Here is a 23,067-nt window from a genome sequence, read left to right on the forward strand (position 1 = left end):
AGTGACTGTAGAAGGTCATCACATCACATGTGTAGGCAGCAGACAGCGCATACATTGCAGCATTATGGAGGCATAAAATTATATGACGAGTCTAAAATACCAGATGATTCAACAGATTTTCAGACTCCTTGAATCACTGAAAGAGATTAGAAAAGTAATCAGCCTGATGGTCGGCAACATGGAGTCGCGACCCCATGCTCAGAAGGTCGGGACCCACTTTGGGGTCAGGACCCACAGTTTGAGAACCGCGGGTCTATCTGTAATAATTATTGTTGTCACTTTTATTATTTAAATTGTAATATTTGTCCCATATAAAGGTTTATCCCTCTATATTATATACAAATGATAATTTTCCTTTATTTTCATATTTAGAATACTATTATAAATATATTTTGGTCTTATTTTGCAAGATTTGCGATCCCTTGGAACCCATATCTCCTCTATTCAACAGAATATATTGAGAAATAGTGAGGATACAATGGCGCACATGTATAGATGGAATCAAAAACAATTTTATTGTGTAACTTTATACAATACAAATATGTATTTATTGTAAAACTATAGTAATGTTCATATTGAGTATTAGGGTTATAGTGATATTAGTAATCAGTCCACATTGATAGCGCTCCTATAACTGTACAGCCTGGCATAAATTAGGCACATATATGCTACTGTTGCCTCCAGGAGTAAAGATGTCGGCAATGCTACCATTGCCCTTGATGACTAACCTTGACACTCCAGCTGTTGTTGAACTACGCATCCCAGCATGCTCTGCATCAGGTTTAGCATGGCCAAATAGCAAAACTGAAGCAGAGCATGCTGGGATCTGTAGTTCAACAACAGCTGGGATTGTCACAGGTTTTTGCTCTGACATAGTACCACTACCAGCTGTTGCCAGCTGTTGCCATGGAGACAAATGTGCTCCAACTGTCACTGGCCATATGACATGAGACAGCCTAGCTGTCAGTTGGTCCAGATTTTTGGCTATATACAGTACCAGTGATCTTCATGTACCAGGCCAAAATGATGGGGTGCATGTACATAAAAAGTGAGTAAAGAAAGTTAGGATATTATAGTACTATAATTATTGCTGCCCCCATACTATTTATATAATAGTGCTATAGTGGTCACCTATAGATCTTTGTATAGTGCACCTTGTATTATATAGTTAAATACTCTCCTAGATTATTTAATAAATATTTGCTCTATATTTTGATAACCAATTATATTGTTTTGCTATTTATAATTATCCCTATATTTTTGTCATATTGTTGGCCACACAAGTTTGCCTGTAGTGTGGGGGTATCCATATGTACTCTTTTGTTCTATTCTTCATCTGATTTAATACATTGAGAGAAAATTAAATCAATGATATGGGGTTGGGGGGTATGGGGGCACAATGAGTGGCCCAGGCCCTTCCCTCTCTGTCTGAGAGGCCGAGCCCAGGACAGCTGTAGGCACAGCACCTCCCTGATGGCGGCCCTGCAGGAAGATCAGTAACTGTGAAGTACAGTATAATTGTGCAGAAGATAGCACAGAAGTGTGCTTGCTACCTCTTCTACAGGAATAAACTGCATACTCAGCAATAATGTTTCGGAAACATTGTGAATATCACTGGTATATTACATATTCATGGCTTAGATCATGTTGCATTAATGGTTTTACCAGGATCAGTATAAGACAGTATAAGGTCTGCATTCAGGGCTCATGTGGCTCCCTCTTCTTTGACAGCCAGTAGACTCTGGCCTTGTGCTACTGCCCATATGCAAGCCTCTGGGAACATGACACCATGGTTGAAATTTACTAAGATGGGAAATACACTTCACAGGTCATGTTGCTATGGGCAACCAATCAGAAGCTACTTCTTATTTATTTACCACCCTCTAAAAGATAGTAATCAGGATGTGATTGGTTGCCCTTAGCAACATGACCTGTGAAGTGTATTTCACATCTTAGTAAATTTTCCCCCATACCTTTTCCCTGGGACCTCACTACTGTGCATACACAAATCACTAGGAAAATGGCCGCCATGCTCACATAGAAATCAGTGCTCTAATGTGAATGACCTACATAGAAATCAGTGCTCCAGATTTGGTGCTATTTATTTATATTTTGGCCACTAGGACTAGGTAGGTGAGAACATTTATATTTGTTCAATTACATAGTGAAAATCCAAAGATAAATGGCCTCTTTTTTTTAACCCAAACATGAATATTGTTAATTTGATTTTATTTGATATAGAAAGTATTCAGCAGCTTAGAGAAGACTTGGGAAAAATGCCAAATCTCCACCGCAGCTATCTTCCACCCATACCAGCTACCTCAGGTACCACTGGGCTATGTGCAAGCAGGAACAGGCCTACCTATATCAGGACATCTACAGCACAGAGCATCTCAGCCACTGGGAATAGATTAATATTGGCACATCATCCAAAAGCCAACCTGAAAGGGCCAGAATTCAACCAGAAGAATTCAACTGCAAAAAAGACAGAAAACATCTTAGAGGCAGCAAAACTTCCCTCAAGTCCCATGAGGCCCTTAAACATGGCCCAAGAAAAAGCTCGGTTTTTCAGATCCCCTTCAACATGCAATCCTCAGTTTGTCTATGGAAAGCCTGCATTGCCTGAGGATCTAACAAAGCACAACATTGCCTCTGACAGATTCCTGGAACAGGTATAGTTTATGGCATTTGTTTTTATTATACATTCTTTTTCCTCTTTAAAATAGTATAAAGATAAAGCACTTACAGGAATTCACTTAACATTTAATATTTTTGGCTTATTCCCCATAAACACCTGTTTTCAGGGGGGTAAACGCAAATATTTGGTATCCCCTGAATGTAAGACATCAGATGGAGCCCGGGTTATCTTTGCAGGGGCTCAATCAGCCGCCAGCCATCGGAAGGGGGCGCGTGCGCATGAGATGCTCACATGCTCTGTTCTGACGGAGCTCTCCCCGGGTCCTTGCCGCCGGTTGCCGACACCTAACCCTGCCTGTCTCCCCGAAGCAGAGACGGGCAGGGTCCCGCTGCCGAGAGACTGGGTCTCACACACACGCGCGTCCCAGTCTGATGGAGTCCCTCTGCGCCAGCGCTCACCAGCGGGGATATTCTGGCGAGCACCGGCATCTCTAGGATGTCATCAGGATAAAAGAACCTACCATCATATTTACATTCACTTGTCAGCTCTCTATAATGAATATATTCTGATGTTGTTTTTTGCCTTCTTGTACAGGCCATAAACATCATGAAGAGAGTTATAAGGAAATATGGAAGTTATGAAAACTTTGAAAAAGCAAATGGAGGTAACAGCATGTCAAAGGGTGAAATTATGCTCCATATTAAAAACTATCTGGAGAAAGAAGGCTGCCTGGGAGAGGTAAGTGGCTGGAATTCTAGATGATCATTTACAACTTGGCTACTGGTTTAAGGATACAGAGCATGTGGCTGCCATCCCAAAAATGCAGAGAATAGTTCTAGAGCAGTGGTTCCCAACCCTGGTCCTCAAGTTACCCCAACAGTGCACGTTTTCCAGGTCTCCACACAGAATCACAAGTGCTATAATTAGCTCCACCTGTGATCTTTTAAAATGTGTCGGAATAATGAGTGCACCTGCTGGGTGACCTGGAAAACGTGCACTGTTGGGGGTACTTGAGGACCAGGGTTAGGAACCACTGTTCTAGAGCTCATGCCCATCAGATGGAAAGAAGCACTGACCAACAGGGTTAATCGCTTACCTCATTCTTTATTATAGTTACATTACCATTTCTCTATTGTTACATTCATTTTGCAACATAATTTTTCTTGAATCATTGAAAAGTGAAAAACCCATGTCAACCTTTTACCTGTCAACCAAGCCATTGTCGACCTTTTATCCATGTTGACCTTCAGTTTTTGACCCAATGCATGTCGACCTTCAGTTTTCGACCCAATGCATGTCGCCCTTTAGTTTTTGACCCAATGCAGGTTGACCTTGGGTTGGTCGATCCAATTACCCTTACCCATTTGTGGATCTGCTTAACACTAGTTATGCTGCTTTCAGACCACAAAACTGGCTTTGACCAGGTATTTTGAAACGTTTCTAAAAACGGGTCTGCCAGGTAAAACCCCGTTCACACCGCATCTCTTAAACGGGATATTACCATTTAAGTGCCGTTTTTTTACACTGGCAGACCCATTTTTGGAAACTTCCCAAAGACAGGATCAAAGCCAGTGCGGTCTTCAGCAACCCCCCCCCTTTAACACGCTGTGTGGCAGCGTATTACAGTTAACACCCCCCCCCCCAACCAATAGGGCTAACCCCACCCCCCAATGTGTTTAAGAAAGCCCCCCGTGCAGCTGGTACCTCATGCCTTGCGGATCCCGGCTGTGCAGACTCCTGCTGCTGATAAAAAAAGTGACTTTCGGAAAATGGCTACCCCCATACCAAAGACACTTTTTTCAAACAGTCTTTCCTATGGGGCAGCCATGTTCCAAAAGGCATGATGTTCCGGCGCATGGGGGTTTTCTTAAACACATTGGGGGGGTCCTCTCTGAGCCAGGTCCCCTCTGCGCTGGTCCCCCTGAGCCAGCGCAGTGCATATTTAACGAGCCGGCCGAGCATTACATATGCGCATATGTAATGAGCGGCCAATTACATATGTGCATATGTCATTATCGGCTAGTAACATATGCGCATATGTAATTAGCAGCCGACTCATTAAATATGCAAGCACTGGGCACCAATACTGCTCCCTGCTGCCTGGGTACCGTTTCAGACCGCAAAAAAAAGGGTCTGAAACGTGTAGGACCCTGCTTTTTTACCGTTTTAAAATACCGGTTATTTTAAAACGGTAAATTCACTCTGCACCTTTCAGACCGCACATATTACCATTATGAAACGGAAAAGAAACGGCAATATACCGTTTAATTTGTGCGGTCTGAAAGGGGCATTAGTGTAAGGTGGCAAGGTAAACTGTTCTGATCACTGAAAGTCTTAGTAAACATGCCAAAAAATATCATCTCTTAGCCAAAGTCCCTGAGGTCACCTCTTGCAGCCGGGCCAGCCATAAGGGCAGGCAATCGGAACAGTCCAGTACTTCATACGTGACCCTGATGACACTAATAAATGATTTGCCTAATGAATGTATGAGCTACGCCTTCTTGCTTCCAATATGGCTGGCCATCCAAACCTAATTAAATAATTATGGGAGATATTTTAAGCTTTTTATATACAATATATGAAATCTGGGTGTGCGAGCTAACACAATCTATATATTTTTGTGTGTGTTATTATACTGTGAAACTAAATAGATGCCTTTCAGTGTATTGAACAAGTTCATGTTTTATTTTTTTTATTTCAATTATCCATTGTCTGCCCAAAATGGTAAAAATCAGTAACTAAAAGGTTTCAACTTATAACTTGTTTTATGCTTTCAAATGTTTGTTCTGCTCCCAGCATATTATGTTCTGCCATATAACATGGCCGTGTTCTTCTCCATGTTACAGATTGCTGTCCACCTTTCAGAGGACCTCATTTCCCAAGCCAGTATGTCTGTGGTAAAGGGTCAGCCAACAATGGCCATTAATGTCTCGGTTGCCCGAGAAAAGAGGCTGGAAGGGACGCTTAGACATGAAATAGGTATGTACTCTGCTGCTTTATACATATATAATACATATTTTATTATACTTTCCCTGTTGTACTATGATACCGTGGCGGTACCTTTGGCTGGGAGAGGATACAGGGTGGTGTGGGTGTGTTAGGGCATAGAAGGTGGCAGGCTGGCAATGTAAGGGGCCCCTTTTTGGAAATGTTTCCAGGGCCACTTTGAAATCCCAATATGCCCATGACACCAGGGAGGGGCATTGTAGTGGAATTAGCATAAAGTCACAGACACACCTGCAGGAAAAGACTTAACAAAGGATGAAACTGTTTCCAACTCAGAATAAGGCCCTATGAGGAGGGATGTTAGCCTTACAACAGAGCCCACCTCATTAGGGATGCTTGCAGAAATTTCACAGGCTGGTTTTCCATCCCAATCGGGCCCTGATCCTGCTAGATGTAGATTTGGACACATTGGGGGCAGTTCAACAGTTTTAAATGCTGCTATAGTTAGTGGGTGGTGCCATTCAATTGTTCTGGGTGCCTATGAATTATCATACATATCACACCCAAATAACCCGGGCTTAGTAGCTGTCAAACCCACCTAAACTCCTAGTTATGAAACTCAAACATCTGTCTGAGCAACAATCAGGATGCTGTGAGAAGAAAAGTGGGCCCTCCACTTTATCACTTCTTGAAACTTAATATATCTGGCCCTTAGTTACCTGTTTCCACCTACTATTCCTCCATGAGGGCCGTTTACTGTGCTCACTGGAGGTGAAGGGGGGGGGGGGCTCTGTTGTTGGATTGAACTAACCAGCTCCTGTCAATTTTAAAATACAAAATGGTAGTTAGGGGCTGGTTACTTGGTATTTTACCAATGTCCACTTTATCTCTCTCCAAGCTAATCAGCTTCTAACTATCAGTTATCTAGCACAGAAATGACAGCTAGAAGCTGACTGGTTGCCTTGGAAAATGTCTCCACTCAGGGCCGGTGCAAGGCACCGGAGCGCCCCAGGCGAGTCGGGGTGGGGGCGCCCCGGTGCCGGGGGGGGGGGGAGGTTGGTACCTGTGTAAAAAAACTTCCGTCCCCGGCGTCCCTGCTGAGTGCTGGTGCGTGCAGGGGTGTCCGTGCCGCCGGGGGAGCCTGCGGCGCTGTTATTGTGTATAAGCTTGTCGCGCCCGGCGGGGTCACTACAGTGAATAGGAAATAACTAGCGCTTCTCCCGCCGCCGCGCGCATAGAACGTTTTTTTACACAGGTACCACAGTGCTGGGGGTGAGGGGCGAACTGTCTCCACTTAATTTCTTTCCAAGGCTTTTTTTCTCCCATTGAGTCTCATTTAGGGCATGATGCCACGTCGCTTGCAATTCACAAGAAATGCTGATGTTTCAGTAGTAAAGTGATTTGCAACTGCCCTTGGCCAAACCCCCTACATCGCAGGTGTTACACAGAGCGTACGCACAAACGTCCTCAGTTACATATCTTTATCTTGAACAGAATCATTACCTGACTTTCCATGGTGTCCCATTTTTACTATATTAGTGTTTTAGAGATTTTACAGATTATTTCTGTATTTGTTGTTAAAATGCAGGAACCCATTACTACCGTTTCATGAACAACAAGCAGCAGCCATGGTGTAACAACAAGGGACGTGAAAAATATGGCCTCAAACCCAGCAATGTCACAGAAGAAGGCCTGGCAAGCATCAACAGTGTACTGACTGACAAACACCCCTTCCTTTGGAGAGCTGCACTGCTTTACTACACGGTGTACCAGGCCAGCCGTATGTCCTTCTGTGACCTCTTCTGGGATCTGGCACAATTTGTGGTAGACCCTAACTTGAGATGGCATTACTGCATGCGTGCAAAGCGAGGCTGCACGGACACATCCAAGCCAGGTACGTGACAGCTTTCTATTTCATCATTCTGATGAATGTCTGTGGTTTGGTTGCAGGATTTAAAATAGAAATAATATTTAGTATTTAATATTATTGATCTTGTGGACTAAAACCTTTTAGTAGTTTTAAAAACTCGCCACTTAGTAAATATGAGCAAAGGAAGAATATACTGTATTTTCCACCATTTTGCACACTATGGGCCCGATTCAGTACTAGGTGCAGAAGTTTGAAAATCACAATCAGATGATTTTCGCACTTGTGTGCATGCATAGTGTCCGTGAAACCTCAGAAGGAAGGATGCATTCACAGTGTCATTGATAGCTGTGGGAGTAATACCCCTTTCACACTCACAGAGCCGGGTCATAACCGGGAATGTGTTCCCGGATGCTTCCCGGGACACTATCCGGGAATGTACCCTTTCACACTGGCCACCTGATCCGGAATGAAGTCGGGCAGGTGGCGTCATCTGGAGGCTTGGCCGGGGCGGCGCTTGGAGGTGTCAGCACCTCCCAGCGGTGCATTTTCACGGCAAAGAACGGGATCTGGGTCACGCTGCTACTGTTGCGGGGTTAATCAGCTGTCTCAGAAGTACTGCTAACACCTGCAATAAGAGACATGTCAGCTCCTGCCTGCTACTGCTCAGCCTAAGCTGCAGCAAGCACTTAAATTACATCTATATATATATATATATATATATATATATATATATATATATGTTACACCGGCGGCACTCCCAAATAATGGACACACGATCAAAAGCATAGCTTTGCTAACATTTCGATGTCTCTTTATTCACATCGTCATCAGGCAGATGACGATGTGAATAAAGAGACATCGAAACGTTAGCAAAGCTATGCTTTTAATCGTGTGTCCATTATTTGGGAGTGCCGCCGGTGGAACATTTGTATGCTGGATGTCCCCACAGGATCTCTAGGTCGGAAGGCACCCTTTTATTGCACTTAACGGAGTGCTGTCCTCAAGGTCTACTATATATATATATATATATATATATATATATATATATATATATATATACACACATCCGAATAGCAGGCACTCTCTCAGGAAATGAATGGAGTCTGCAATTAATTACTAAAATAACAGAGCCTGCAGAATTTCACATATGCGCTCTAATTCTCATCCACTTTAAAGTGCAGTTCAGGATAGTAGGAATGTGGATATCCTTATATTGAGTTGCTGATTGTATCCCTTTAATGTTTTTACTGAGGCAGGAAACTCTCCAAATCATCGTGCTCTCCACTAGCAAAGTTAAAATGTATTAGGCATGATTACCTTTATATTTGCAAGTGTGCTGTGATATTTGAAACACAAGCAGCGTTGACCCACACTGGTCCTTGTACAGCGTCTTGTAATATATATATGTGTGTACAACCTTTTATGGAATACAATTCGCCAAACATAACATATTGCACTAAGATTTTAAGCAGGGCCCTCTAACCCCCAAGTCTGTCTGTTGTTACCCAGTTTGTTTTATCACTGTCTACTATTGTAAAGCGCAACGGAATCTGCTGCGCTATATAAGAAACTGTAAATAATAATAATAATAATTCCCCGGTAACTCCATTTCCTGTTTTACATCAATCTTGCACAGCTGTTATTGATGACAGCGTGCTCAGGTATTTTAGTTGGAAGTTAATGCGCTCACTTCCGCCCCACTATGAGGCTTCAGTGTAGCGCGATCCCCGCTGTCCGTTCTGTGTGCTGGAAGGGTGCTAGCGGCATGTTGACATCATGTTCCGGGACTGTGACCCGCATGCTGGAAGGCATGTCGGATCAGATGGAGCATCCCTTTATTTCTTCTGTCCTCCTTGTTGGTAAACGGATCCTTTAGCTGCCGGAAGTATGTCCTTTCTTTATACACCGGCCTCCTATTCAGATGCTCTTATTAATAGATGGGCGGGTAACCGGGGATATCCATCATATTATTTCCATTCCTCCTTTCACTTTCAGATACCATTTTTTCATGAACCATGTGAAAAAACATAAATGTATATATTTAGACACATTATTAAAAAACTGCTACCATTTCAGTGCTAAATTATTTTAAATAGTTAAGAACATATCACTAAATTCTTAATAGTTTTAAATAATTTAGGGTACTTGTGTATTATCATGGCGCCCATACCCGTGGATCGCATGCCATATCGATTTGCATACAATTTGCATACAATTAGATACACCAAGTACCAACCTAATTTAGCACTGAAATGGTAGCATTAAATACTGTTAATGCTATATTTATAATGAGGAGTGCAATTATCATTTTTGGTCACAAGATGGCACTGTTCACCTGAAATAATTTTTTCATATGGTACTATTTTTTATATGGTAACCACTTTTTTATTATAATGTAGTTTTTTAATAAGTGTCTAAATATATACATTTATGTTTTTTCACATGGTTTACGAAAAATGGTATCTAGTGAATGTGAACGGAGGAATGGAAATCATATGATTTCCAGTCTAGATCGCCCATAAAGACCCCATACACATGCAGCGATGTGTGCTAAGCAATTTTACTGAACGATTTTAGTTAAGCAAAAAAAAGAAGGCCGGGTAGTGGTTCAGGATGATGTAGATCACGATCGCTGTCACTCATTCTGTACACACAGCGATTTGCAGATACTTGCTAAGCGATATGACTAGATTTTGACTGCATGCACGGACTATATGAGTGGGCGATGATGTACAGGACCATTGCTATAGGGTGTGCATGCGGAGCAATCTGTGCTTACTTTCTAAGCGATCTAGATGGATCACTTACTAAAGTGGCCAAAATAGCTATGTGTATATGACCCTTTATTTGCATTGTAAAATATACAAATTGCCCAACACTAGGGGTTTCCTGTACTATGGGATCTGCTGAAGGTTCTCCCAGCACATGAGACTCTATGGCTTCTCCCCATCACAAGAGTATGTCTTGGAATGAACAGGGAAAAAAAGATAATAAATGTTGGGAAAGCAACATATAAATGTCAGCAACGTGTTTTATAATGCGATTTTAGTCTATAGGTATATAGTATTAGTGCCGAGGTTCTTTTTATAGTAATGTTTTTTTTCATCCTCACAGGATGTTGCAGCAAAGACCAGGTGTACCTTGATGGGATTTTGCATCTTCTCAGACACAGAGACACCATTGATTTCCGCCTTCTGACGTGCATGGGCAAGGTATTATCAATATGTCTTTCAGTAATACAATAATAGGAAAGGGATACCATCATAATCATTGTATTTAACTTTTGTCAAACACTCCTCACATAATAACACAATGCACAATCACTGTTATCAGGAAGGAGTGTCCAAATAATGCCGATTCAGCCCTGATCGCAGAGCTGCTAATTCACAGCAATGGTAATTATCGGATGACTGCGCATGTGCACGGTCTGCAGTACACATGCACAAGCCAACTGTGCGATCAAAGCCGGCCATGGCTAGCCATCGCTGACTGTTCACAAGTTGTGTTACAGGTGCTTAGCATTTGGGGGCGTTTTCAGGGAGTGGCCTAAAAACTCAGGCGTTGCCCGGCCGTTGGAAGGGAGAGCCACTGATGTCAGTGGCAGTCTCCTTCTCCGCATGGCTATCGCAGTGCCCATTAAGGGGCTTAAGGGATCATGTGCATGCACAGTCCCCCAACTATCAGAATTGGGACAAATTCACCCCACTCTGAGGAGATTAGATTCGCCCCTAAGTCTAGACTTACCCAGTGGCTGCACATGGGGGAAACCATTCGATGATAAGCGATTTCCCCCCCGTGTGCATGGCTGAAAATGTTTTGCAGCCCCCTCATATGCTATCCCAGCGCATGATCATGAGCCTCTCCTTGGCTTACTTACCTTCACTGCGGATACTCGATTCCAAAGTATGATATACATTACTCCTTACCGGACACCACAACTATCTCTCTTCCTTGCTTCTGCTTCCACTCATTGACACTCCAGTGTCACTGCAGTCCTACCTGTGGCTGGACAGATTATTTGGAGCACAATCTAGATTTTAAGGGTATCCATGCTTTACCACAGGTGAATTACTTAGTACCCCAAAATATTAAACCATATGGACTCATGCATTGAAATCCCTTAAATACGAAACCCTGTATTAGAGGCTATATATAGATATATTAATTGATAGATACAGATGTACACTCTCATCAGAGCTGCTCCCATCGCGGCAGACGCTAGAATGGGATGCACACGCACAAGACGCTTGTGTGTCCCATGCTCAGCAGCTCTTGCGATATGGCAAGCTGCGTAAAGGCCAGTATCGCTCCATCTGTAGATAGATACAGTAGATAGATACAGTAGATAGGTAGATAGATACGGTAGATAGGTAGATACGGTAGAAAAAGACAAGAATAGTCTCACTTGCGCTACGAGTAAAGTTCCAAATGAATTTTCATCCACGTAATAGAACACCTTCCTCTCCAATCCAGATGAAATGACATGTGGAGAAAATCAAAAAACCAACAAATGAAATGATGCACGAATTACGGAGAAAAGTCTATAATTTTCTTCTCAGTGTTGGGATGATATGGAAATAGTGCTCCCAAGATGTATCAGACGTCCAGGGTATATTAGGGGTCACCCAAACCGTGCACACGTGACAATCAGGCTTACATGTATGCTTACATGCCAATGCTGCGGAACCTCATATAAAGGTATCTTTTTTGGAAGGAGAGTCTCACCATCCGATCCAAAGGTTTATGAATTTTATTATAATATAATAAAATGACAGAATATATACCAGATACAACCAACAGTGTATGTACCACTCTAGATGTAACCCGGGTGTGAGTATGGCTACAAACTACTGTCAGATATCTGGACACTTATCTGCCAATTAAAATATGCTTGATAATGATTCGACGCGTTTCGGCATACTGCGATGCCTTTTTCAAGAAATATCTATAATAAAAGTGGACATACTACTATGTAGTCACACATATTTTTTAAAATAAAAAAATAAATTTTTTTTTTGCAAAAATATATATATACAGAATCTAAGATGGCCGCCGCATGTAGTATATTAAATAGGACTTTTTCCACTTTACTTTAGGACGTCTAAATAAGTTTCACCTCATATTTTTTAATACCTCCCAGTATCACTAGCTCTATGTGTAGTCCCCGAATCCCTATGACCGTTGGTTACATTGAAATGAGTCATAGGTATAGTAAGGGCGTATTTGCCCACAATCAAGATGGCCGCCGACCATCTAAGTATAGCTGGGTTTGCAGGGAGCTGCACACAGCGATGTCTGGATGGATGTGACGTCATCAGCGTCCCCAGCAACGCTGGGGGTTTAAATTCCGGTCTCCAGACGCTGGCAGACTGCTGGACTCTCTGGATACACGTGGAGGGAGCTGTATGTGTCAGTCCCCCATGCTGTGATATTCAGGACTTCACTCTGGTGAGCCATGTTTTATTTATTCATTTATATGGATTCATTTTCATTCATTTTGTGGTGTTGTCACCTATTGGCATGTATTGCCATATGGGTGGATTTTGGGTGAATATGGGTTTTTAATTTGATTAGCCCTAGGAACAAAGATGGCTGCCATTTATTCACTGTATATATATATATTTGCAAAAAAAATTTTTATTTTTTATTTTAAAAAATATGTGTGACTACATAGTAGTATGTCCACTTTTATTATAGATATTTCTTGAAAAAGGCATCGCAGTATGCCGAAACGCGTCGAATCATTATCAAGCATATTTTAATTGGCAGAAAAGTGTCCAGATATCTGACAGTAGTTTGTAGCCATACTCACACCCGGGTTACATCTAGAGTGGTACATACACTGTTGGTTGTATCTGGTATATATTCTGTCATTTTATTATATTATAATAAAATTCATAAACCTTTGGATCGGATGGTGAGACTCTCCTTCCAAAAAAGATACCTTTATATGAGGTTCCGCAGCATTGGCATGTAAGCATACATGTAAGCCTGATTGTCACGTGTGCACGGTTTGGGTGACCCCTAATATACCCTGGACGTCTGATACATCTTGGGAGCACTATTTCCATATCATCCCAACACTGAGAAGAAAATTATAGACTTTTCTCCGTAATTCGTGCATCATTTCATTTGTTGGTTTTTTGATTTTCTCCACATGTCATTTCATCTGGATTGGAGAGGAAGGTGTTCTATTACGTGGATGAAAATTCATTTGGAACTTTACTCGTAGCGCAAGTGAGACTATTCTTGTCTTTTTCTATTTGTCCATTGGGTGGTTCGGTGACCACATATATAGTCTCTTTGCTGCTTGAGCCATTTTGCAGCGCCTAAGGTGAAAAACATTTTTCTTTGCTAGGTAGATACGGTAGATAGATAGATACAGTAGGTAGATACATACAGTAGATAGATAGATACGGTAGATAGATACAGTAGATAGATACGGTAGGTAGATAGATAGATACAGTAGATAGGTAGATACGGTAGATAGATAGATACAGTAGATAGATACATACAGTAGATAGATAGATACGGTAGATAGATACAGTAGATAGATAGATATGGTAGGTAGATAGATAGATAGATACAGTAGATAGATACGGTAGATAGATAGATCTATCTATCTGTATTAACACATAGCAACTGCTCCAAAATCCCCTTAATACATATAAATCTAATACATTTAAGCGAAATGAAAATAATGTGAAGATGTGTGAGAACGCCCTTTTCATATTATTTAATTAAAAGTAATGGGTACTTGTTTAGTTTCACGGCGGCAGCGGCCGTGCGTCTGAGTCCCCTTGCGGGGCACGCTTCACTCGCCCACGCTGCGCTTGCCACGCTATCTAAAATCAACTCTATGCCAACGTGGATAGTAGGGGTATGAACTATCTACGTTGGCATAGAGTTAATTTAGTTTATTTTAAATAGTTTGGTGAGCGCTGTACCCGGAAATTCACGGCGGCCATGCTGCCGCTGTGAAACTAAACAAGCACCAAGTATTGTTTATAATTCACTCCCTAAATCTCTCCAAGCTTACCCATGGGTAACAGCATCAAGTAGAAGGTGAACATTTATGTATTTTCTGTTTAACCTGTAACTGAATTATTTTAGAGGTAGGTTTTTTCTTTACATTACAGATTAATATGTTACTTAGAAAAATCCAAGAGGTATCAATTCCATTATGTAAGAAAACAATATATGAAATATAGTAGGCGAATACTTTGTAGTCTTATGTTTATTTAATGCAAGTACTTTGACTCTTTTTCAAGGTGTCATATGAAGACATATATCGTCTGAAACACCTTGCGGTTTTTACCGATGCTAGAGTACCGCAGTTCCTCAAATATCAAGGACCGTACAAAAAACGTCTGGAGAACATCATGGAAGTGAATGGCCTAACAGATAAGAAGCTGAAGAAGCTTATAAAGTAACCACATACTGATTACAGTTGGTCTACATTGCAGACCAGGAAAATGTGGAAGGCACATTTGGACCAGAAGCACAGAAGGGGACTTTATGGTCACAGCCTTTGCATGGCACAGTTGGGTCACAGCCCCAGGAAGGGACTTTTTGGCCCCAGACTCAGGAGCCTTGCATCTGGATCTTTCGGGCCCCAGTCCCATAAGTGGGTTCAGAAGCCACAGCCTTCAGGATAGGACTTTATGGCTACAGCCCCAAAAGGGGACTTTTTAGCCACAGCCCCTGGAGGATAAATTTAGGTCACAGTCTTCAGGTAAGGACTTTCTGGCTACAGCCCCAAAAGGGGACTTTTTAGCCACAGCCCCTGAAGGAGACATTTAGGTCACAGCCCCAGGAATGGACTTTTTGCCACAGTCCCTGGAGAGGACTTTTTGGCTAAAGCCCCTGGAGAGGATCCTTGCACCACAGCCCCAGGTTAGGGCTTTATGACTACAACCCCAATAGGGGTCTTTTGGGCCACAGTCCCAGGAGGTGACTTTTGGGCCACAGCCAAGAGAGGGGACTTTAAGGCCACAGCCCCTGGAGGAGACATTTATGCAACAGCCCCAGGAAAGGACTTTTTGGCTACATCCCCAGGTGAGGATCCTTGAGCTACAGCCACAGAAAGGGTTTTTCAGTAAGAGGTTCATAGGACACAGTCCTAGGAGGTGGCTATTGGGCTGCAGCCCCAGGAGGGGACTCTCAGGCCCAGGAGGGCAATGTCTAGCCAAGTCCCAAAAGTGAACTCTATGGAATCAGAAACACATGTGTAATTAAAACAGACACAGTGTTACTTTTTTACAATTGCAATCAACATCTTGCCAATATATTATTAAATTATTAATATACACAACAGAAAAGCTTAGTGTGACATACTTCTTATGGTTTTTAACAGTTTTTCTAGTGATTTGATCAAAATCTGACTCTTACAATTGGTAATATTGTGTTATAGCAAAAACAGAAGGTACACTTTCAACAATGGCTGAACAAAAATAACTCCAGCAAATCTAAATCTGTACATACAGTATGTTACATCTGTAGTGCAACATGGTATTATGGTATTGCCCAGTTGTTTGCCTTTTACTCTACTTAGAAACATGAATGAGTCCCACTGGTCCCAACCCACTCCCACTATGATCACCTGATGGTTAATAAATTGTAGTAAAAGTGTTGTTTTCATTCCCACAGTCAGGGAATATATATTGAGGTTCAATAGTATCTTAGAATATTCAGGATACATGCTGATGACTGGCATTTGGGATGCCAGTATTCAGAATACCGATGCCAGCATCCCGAAGGAGAGAATCCCAACAAATGTTGGGTTCATATACTTTCCTTCCCCTGCCCCCCTCTAAACCCTAACCCTCCCACAGCCTAACCCTAACTCTCCCTCCACAAAACCCGACACTATCCCTTCCCGCCAGTGCCTAATTCCTGCACACTGCTGCCTAAACCTACCCGCCCCACCCACAGCATAACCCTACCCCCCCTCTAAGTGCCTAACCCTCCATCCTCACTACCTCAATCTAACATACACCCTGCAGACAAATTTTAATTTCTTTAATAAAAATCAATAATAAAAGAACACATATATTCTTGTTGCCTCAATATATAAACCCATGTTTTTTATATACACACACATATATATATATATCTATATCTATATATATATAGATATATATATAGGAGAGTGGGAATGGAGGCACTCCTGGGACTTGCAAAGAAGAGACAGACACAACGGTCCGTGCGACGTTTCGGTCTTTAATGACCTTTTTCAAGCTTGAAAAAGGTCCCAGGAGTGCCTCCGTTCCCACTCTCCTATATACGGCATCTTTGTGCCCTTGGTAGGCACCCGGGCACTCTACTAGACTTCTGGCTTTCTCCTCATTGAGTGCCGATCCTCCCCCTTACATATATATATATATATATATATATATATATATATATATATATGGAAAAAGAGGGGGGTTTCAGAGGGTGCTTATTTTCAAACAACAAATTCAGATAGGAATTATCAGTTTAATATAAAATATTCAGCAATAAAAAACCATATCATGGTATGACAAATATACAATTGGTTAACAAGTATAAATAAATGCTGCTCAGAATCTTGATCAAAAAAGATAGCCCCTATATATATATATCTTCTTATATAATAAGTTGAAGAGTCTGTGTGCGTGTGTGTGTGTGTGTGCGTGTCCGTTGCATTGCGGGCACACCGTGGCACTCAGAGCTGCCAAATTTGGCAACAAGGTACCTCTGGACCTGGTGGTGTGCACCTCGAAGCCGTTGTCGAAGGAACAACTCCACACCTCCACATTTAAAGAATGTCGATGTTTCTATAAATGGTACAATAGGGAATCTTTCAACACTTAAAACGATATCCAAGAATTCGATCTTTTTTTCTTGGAAATTCGTCAAAAGAGGCACGATCACCACTCCAGACGATTATCACGTGTGTGGGACTGCGATGGGGACAATTTGTGCCCCCAGTCTCGCGAATATATATATGGGTGACTGGGAGTCCAACACATTAATTGGTAACATCTGTAAAAATATAGTGATGATAAAAAGATATATCGATGACGTGATAATCGTCTGGAGTGGTGATCGTGCCTCTTTTGACGAGTTCATGAGCCTGTTAGGTACTAACACCTATAATTTGAAATTTACATCAAATTTCCAAGAAAAAAAGATCGAATTCTTGGATATCGTTTTAAGTGTTGAAAGATTCCCTATTGTACCATTTATAGAAACATCGACATTCTTTAAAAGTGTGGACTCAAACAGTTATTTGGATTTTGACAGCTGTCATTATGGCCCTTGGAAAAATAATATCCCCTTTTCCCAGTTTCTTAGGTTAAAAAGAAACTGCTCTGACCCATTGATGTTTGAAGAACAATCTAAGATCTATATTCAGAGGTTCAAGGATAGGGGGTATCCCACTGGTCTTATCAATGGTTCACTAGACAGAGCCAGTAAACTGGTTCGTGAGGACCTCCTTAAAACTAAAGAAGAAAGGAGAGCAGAACTAAATCCAAATAGTCAAGTTGACACCGTTGATAGACAGAGAGAGGTAATGTTCGTAACTCAATTCAACAACAGAGAGAAAGAGTTGAACAAAATCCTCCGTAAACACTGGAATTTACTGAAATTGGACCCCATCCTGGGCACACATCTTTCTGATGCCCCTAGGATGGTGTACAGAAGAGCCAATACAGTTAAATCTCTAGTGTCTAAAAGCCAGCTACAAAATCTTGATGTTAGACCCATGTCCAACACTTTTCTGGATATTAAGGGTTGTTTCCCTTGTAATAGCTGCAAAGCCTGCCAACATGTCAGCAGAGGTGCAGATATTGATGGTTCCAAGTTGAAAGTGAGGGACTTCATCAACTGCAATTCGACACATGTAGTTTACATGTTGAAGTGTGCGTGTGGATTACGCTATATTGGGAAGACGAAGAGATCACTTAAAATCAGGATTTTTGAACACCTAAGAAATATAAAGCATGGAGTCACCAATCATAGCGTACCACGCCACTTCAAAGAACATCATAATTGTGATCCATCTAGCCTGACTTTTAAAGGTATAGAATTAGTTAAGAAAAATAAAAGAGGGGGTGATTGGGATAAATTCCTTATTAGAAGGGAAACACACTGGATCTTACAGCTGGGTACCCTCATTCCAGCAGGTCTTAATGAAGGCTACGAAATTACGCCTTTTATTAACTAGTTGACCTTTTAGTATTAATTTGTTATTTCATAATGTTTTTTAATAATGTGTCCTTTTTTTAGTGCTCTCTTGTTTATATTGATTGTACAGTGTGATGCATCTTTCATTTACTCTTGCAATTTTCACGATATATGCTGTGATTTTATCAAATATATATCTCGCAGTTAAATATTTTTAGAAATATTTTTAGAAATATTTTTATATAAGAAAATGTTTTTTGTCTATTTAGATGTTGTTTTATTATTTACATATTTATATTTATATTGTTTATACACATATGTGTATCTTTCAGGTGCAAGAAACCCATGAGCGACTTTCATAAATATGCTATGGGACGAACTTATGCGCTCTGAGAGTAATACAGCGGGGACTCCGTAGTATTTTAACATGCAATACGTGAATGAGTATGCGAGATGCATCCCACTCTATTTCCATTGGACGAATCAGTCCGGCCTCTGTAAGCTGATTGACAGCGGCATGAGTATAAATTCTAGTGAGAGTCAAGCAGTAGCCACGCCCTCTGACGAAGTCATACTGACGAAACGCGTTAGGGCGTGGCCTGCTGACGCTCACGCTGTTCACCTGCTGATGCCGGTAACCCTCCTGCTTCTCTGACATCCTCGCCTATGCTGCACTGCAAGCCAGCGTGTGGGAAAGGACGTAGCGTGTGAGAGATCGTGGAGCCCCGGGTGCCCAGCTGATTTGCCGTGGTATTTGTGTTTATGCCTTGTGGTAACCAGCCCACAGTGTTTTTTGTCTAGGTACGGGTTCAATCTATTTCTGTACCTGGAACAGATGTTTTTTAACCCTGTGAATAAATCGTTTAATGCACTATCAAGCGCTCCTTCTCTCCCTTGTTGTTTGTCCAGATTTTTAACTCCTTGGATCCTGGAGTTTGTTGCTTAAGAGAAGGAAGCAGCGGCTACATGTCAGCCTAAGTGCTAATACACCCCTGTTACTTTGAATAGGTGGTTCCTTGGACTGCTGGTTCTGAGAAACTTTGGACATTCAGCGCCTATACAGTACTGTATTTATATATATATATATATATATATATATATATATATATAGGTAGCGCACCTCACACACTTACACATTGGACAGATACACACAACAAAACACACACATAACACACCACATGCAGTACAACACAAAACCCTATACACTACAACACACACCCAAAAACAGTACAACAAACACACAGAACACACACACTTAAACATTGTGCAGATACAGAAACACACAGAACACACACACTTAAGCATTGTCAGGATACGCACAGCACACTACATGCACATATATATGTAGCGCACCTCACATTCAGCAGATACACATAACACAACACACACACATAACACACCACTCTTGGTACAACACACACCCACATTCACTACAACACGCACCCAAAAACAGTACAATACAAAGAACACACACAAACATTGCACAGATACACACAGCACACCACACACACACACACATTTATACATAGCACACCTTACGCACTTACACATTGGGCAGATACACACAACACACACACATAACATACCTCTAACAGCACAACACACACCCACATTCACCACACACACACACACACCCAAAAAACAGTACAACACACAAAACACATACTTAAACACTGCACAGATACACAAATGCACAATACACACATACACATACTGTATATACATAGCACACCTCACACACTTACGCATTGGACAGATACATACAACACAACACACACAACCACATACACTACAACACACACACAAAAACAGTAACACACACAAACACATAAAAAAATAATTTGCCATTTATTTAACAGTCTGTACCGGCTAATAAAAACTGTACCTAATGTACCAGCTTTTCTTTTTTCCCCATATCCATCTCTGCACACCCCGGCCAGTTGCACTGAGAAATCTTTGTCCTGGCCAATGCACCCCTTGATCAATACAAAGTGGGTACACTGCACTCACCCTGTTAGTCAGTTGGATGTTAGGCACTGCTCTGCCTTAAGGGTTTCCCAGACTCTTTTGGTTCATAGATAATGTTTGGTCGATGGGCATGAGCACTGCATGTATTTGTTTGAAGTTATGAGTGTAAGAAGTTGAAGAATAAGACTTAGAACAAGATTTGTCACGTTATAGTGTACAATTTACTCAATAAATCATGAAATAAATATGTGTACATAGAAGTACAATCAAGAAATGAAAGTAGAATTAAAAAATAAATTCTGATTCAAACTGATAATTGTTTGGATGGGGTGGGTTGCGAAACAAATCTATAGGTGGAGGGGGTATGGATATTGTGGGCATAATTAGTGTTTTATACACCCACAGGGGGTCCCCAGTTGATGATAAATTTTCACTTCAGTGTCACCCTAGGGGTATTTCCAATTGGGGTTCAGGTGGTCTTTTAGGGGTCCCTTTACAATCCCGTTGGTCTCTTCTCCTGGAGCCTACGGTCTCCCTCAGTGATTGACTATCATTAAGGGAGACCGTAGGCTCAAGGAGGAGAGACCTACGGGATTGTAAAGGGTCCCTAAGAGACCACCTGGAGTCCAATTGGGAATCCCGCTATGGTGACACTGTGACCGTGACACTGTACTGAAAATCCCATCAATTGAGGACCCCCTGTAGGTGTACCAAACACCAATTATGCCCACAATATCCATACCCCCCCACCTATAGATTTGTTTCGAAACCCACCCCCATCCAAACAATTATCAGTTTGAATCAGAACTTATTTTATAATCCTACTGTCATTTTTTAATTGTACTTCTATGTACACGTATATATTTTTTCACCATTTATCGAGTAATTTGTACACTTTTACATGGCAAATCTTTATCTCAGTCTTATGTGACAGTGCCCCTGTACGGTGTGGTGCAAGATGGCGTACCTTAAGTCTGGAGCTGGTGACGGCGGCGGCTTCTGCTGGAGAACCTGTGGCAGGGAACAGCACAACCCAAGGGACCCACAAAAGACAACGCTACTTCGGTTAGCAGCGACAAATATTTATTGAAGAAAAACAACTGGACTAGTCGCTGTGATATACTCGTACACATATGCAAACATCAATAAGAAAGATAAAAAAACCACAAAGACAATGACATCAAAGAGAGCAATATTAAAGACAATAATATGACATCACTAGAATACTATACTGCACATATAACACTATACTGCACCCTGTATATACTGAACTGTAGTCCCTGGTGCAAGGAAGACAGTCAATGAAGAAACGGTCCCACGAAGGAAGATCCTCACCAGTACAAGGGTAGGCCCTACCTTAGTGTGCACACTACTATATAAAGGCCAGAAAATATTAATGGTCCCCTATAACGGGGTACAGGCGAGTCCCCGTTACCTAGGGCAACTCCCTGCTAGACATACAACACAGGCTGTAGATATAGGCTTGGCGGTGGTGGCAAATCTGGCATGCAGCCAGAGGGGCGTTGCAGGTGTCTCTGGGCTGCTAATGTCGCAGGGTGATCAGCACCCCAATAACAGTTGTCCCCTATGCAGTGGAGAGCCACTTCAATGGCTGGGTAAAGTGGGCCAATGTGGGGTGCAGGCCAGCCTGGGGGTAGGGGTGCTCCTGTACCTTAACTCTCAGCTGCAGATGCCAGCTCCTGCTGGTCATGACTCTTCAGGGTCTCTCACTCCTCTCTGGGTCTCTCACTCCGCTCTGGGTCTCACTCCGCTCTGGGTCTCACTCCTCTCTGGGTCTCACTCCTCTCTGGGTCTCACTCCTCTTCTCTCTGCCTGAGTCTCACCCTGCTCCCAGCACGTCTTCTCACTCTCTGCACACTTCCTCCCTCTCACCCTGCTGCTGGGATCACCTCTCAGCTTCCTGTCACACATGCAGGGGAGCTGTGACACTAGCTGTCTGTTAACCCCTCACAGCCCTGCTGTTTCTATAAAAATGCAGTTCTTTCTCTGAGCAGCATTAGCTGCAATTGACCTTCTTTGAGGGCACAGGGACACCTTTGGGGTGGACTGCCACACACCTCCCTGCTGGAATTTGCCTGTCCGCAGGCAACTTACCCGGACCAATAAGTACTTGACAAAGTCCTGTCAATAAACATTCTACAGCAACAAAACAATGCAAACAGTTATACATTACATAACCACAAGTATTACATACCTTCCTATAACCTGACTATCCAATGTGGGCTCCCTGGGTCAACCATCCCTCCGCCACAGGACTCCATCCCTCTGCGGTCCAGCTTCTCCACTGCTGTCAACGGATGGCTCCCACTCTCACGACTTGCACTCAGCTTTAGGCACGTCTCGCCTCTCGATCTTGCCTCTTCGACCTCTGTATCGCCTGCTGGATTCTGAGGGCGAATTCCTCTCCTGAGATGGTCGTATATTCACCACTTGTTACCGGCTTCCCACCGATGAAACAGATCTTGGCCTT

The 23,067-nt window shown here is 42.2% G+C and overlaps 2 protein-coding genes across 2 annotated transcripts in view; one reads left to right on the top strand and one right to left on the bottom strand.

The window, feature by feature from the left end:
* Positions 1-23,067, bottom strand: part of SEPTIN7 (septin 7) — a 358,518-nt gene that overhangs the window by 301,687 nt on the left and 33,764 nt on the right. The gene's annotated exons all lie outside the window — the stretch shown is intronic.
* On the top strand, positions 1,937-16,426 carry LOC146079638 (putative tyrosine carboxypeptidase MATCAP2). The gene is made up of 6 exons (XM_083186328.1): positions 1,937-2,672; positions 3,233-3,376; positions 5,485-5,617; positions 7,173-7,478; positions 10,569-10,666; positions 14,726-16,426. The coding sequence occupies exons 1-6, from the start codon at positions 2,208-2,210 to the stop codon at positions 14,885-14,887; spliced, it is 1,308 nt and encodes a 435-aa protein (XP_083042454.1). The 5' UTR covers positions 1,937-2,207; the 3' UTR covers positions 14,888-16,426.

This window comes from Crinia signifera, chromosome 5 (assembly GCF_055691185.1).
Source record: "Crinia signifera chromosome 5, ASM5569118v1, whole genome shotgun sequence".
NCBI classification, from domain to species: Eukaryota; Metazoa; Chordata; class Amphibia; order Anura; family Myobatrachidae; genus Crinia; species Crinia signifera.

Coding starts and splice junctions, on each gene's coding strand:
- LOC146079638 (XM_083186328.1), top strand. CDS start 2,208: ATGAATATTGTTAATTTGATTTTATTTGATATAGAAAGTATTCAGCAG. Junction 2,673..3,232: donor CTGACAGATTCCTGGAACAG/GTATAGTTTATG, acceptor CTTCTTGTACAG/GCCATAAACATCATGAAGAG. Junction 10,667..14,725: donor TTCTGACGTGCATGGGCAAG/GTATTATCAATA, acceptor CTCTTTTTCAAG/GTGTCATATGAAGACATATA.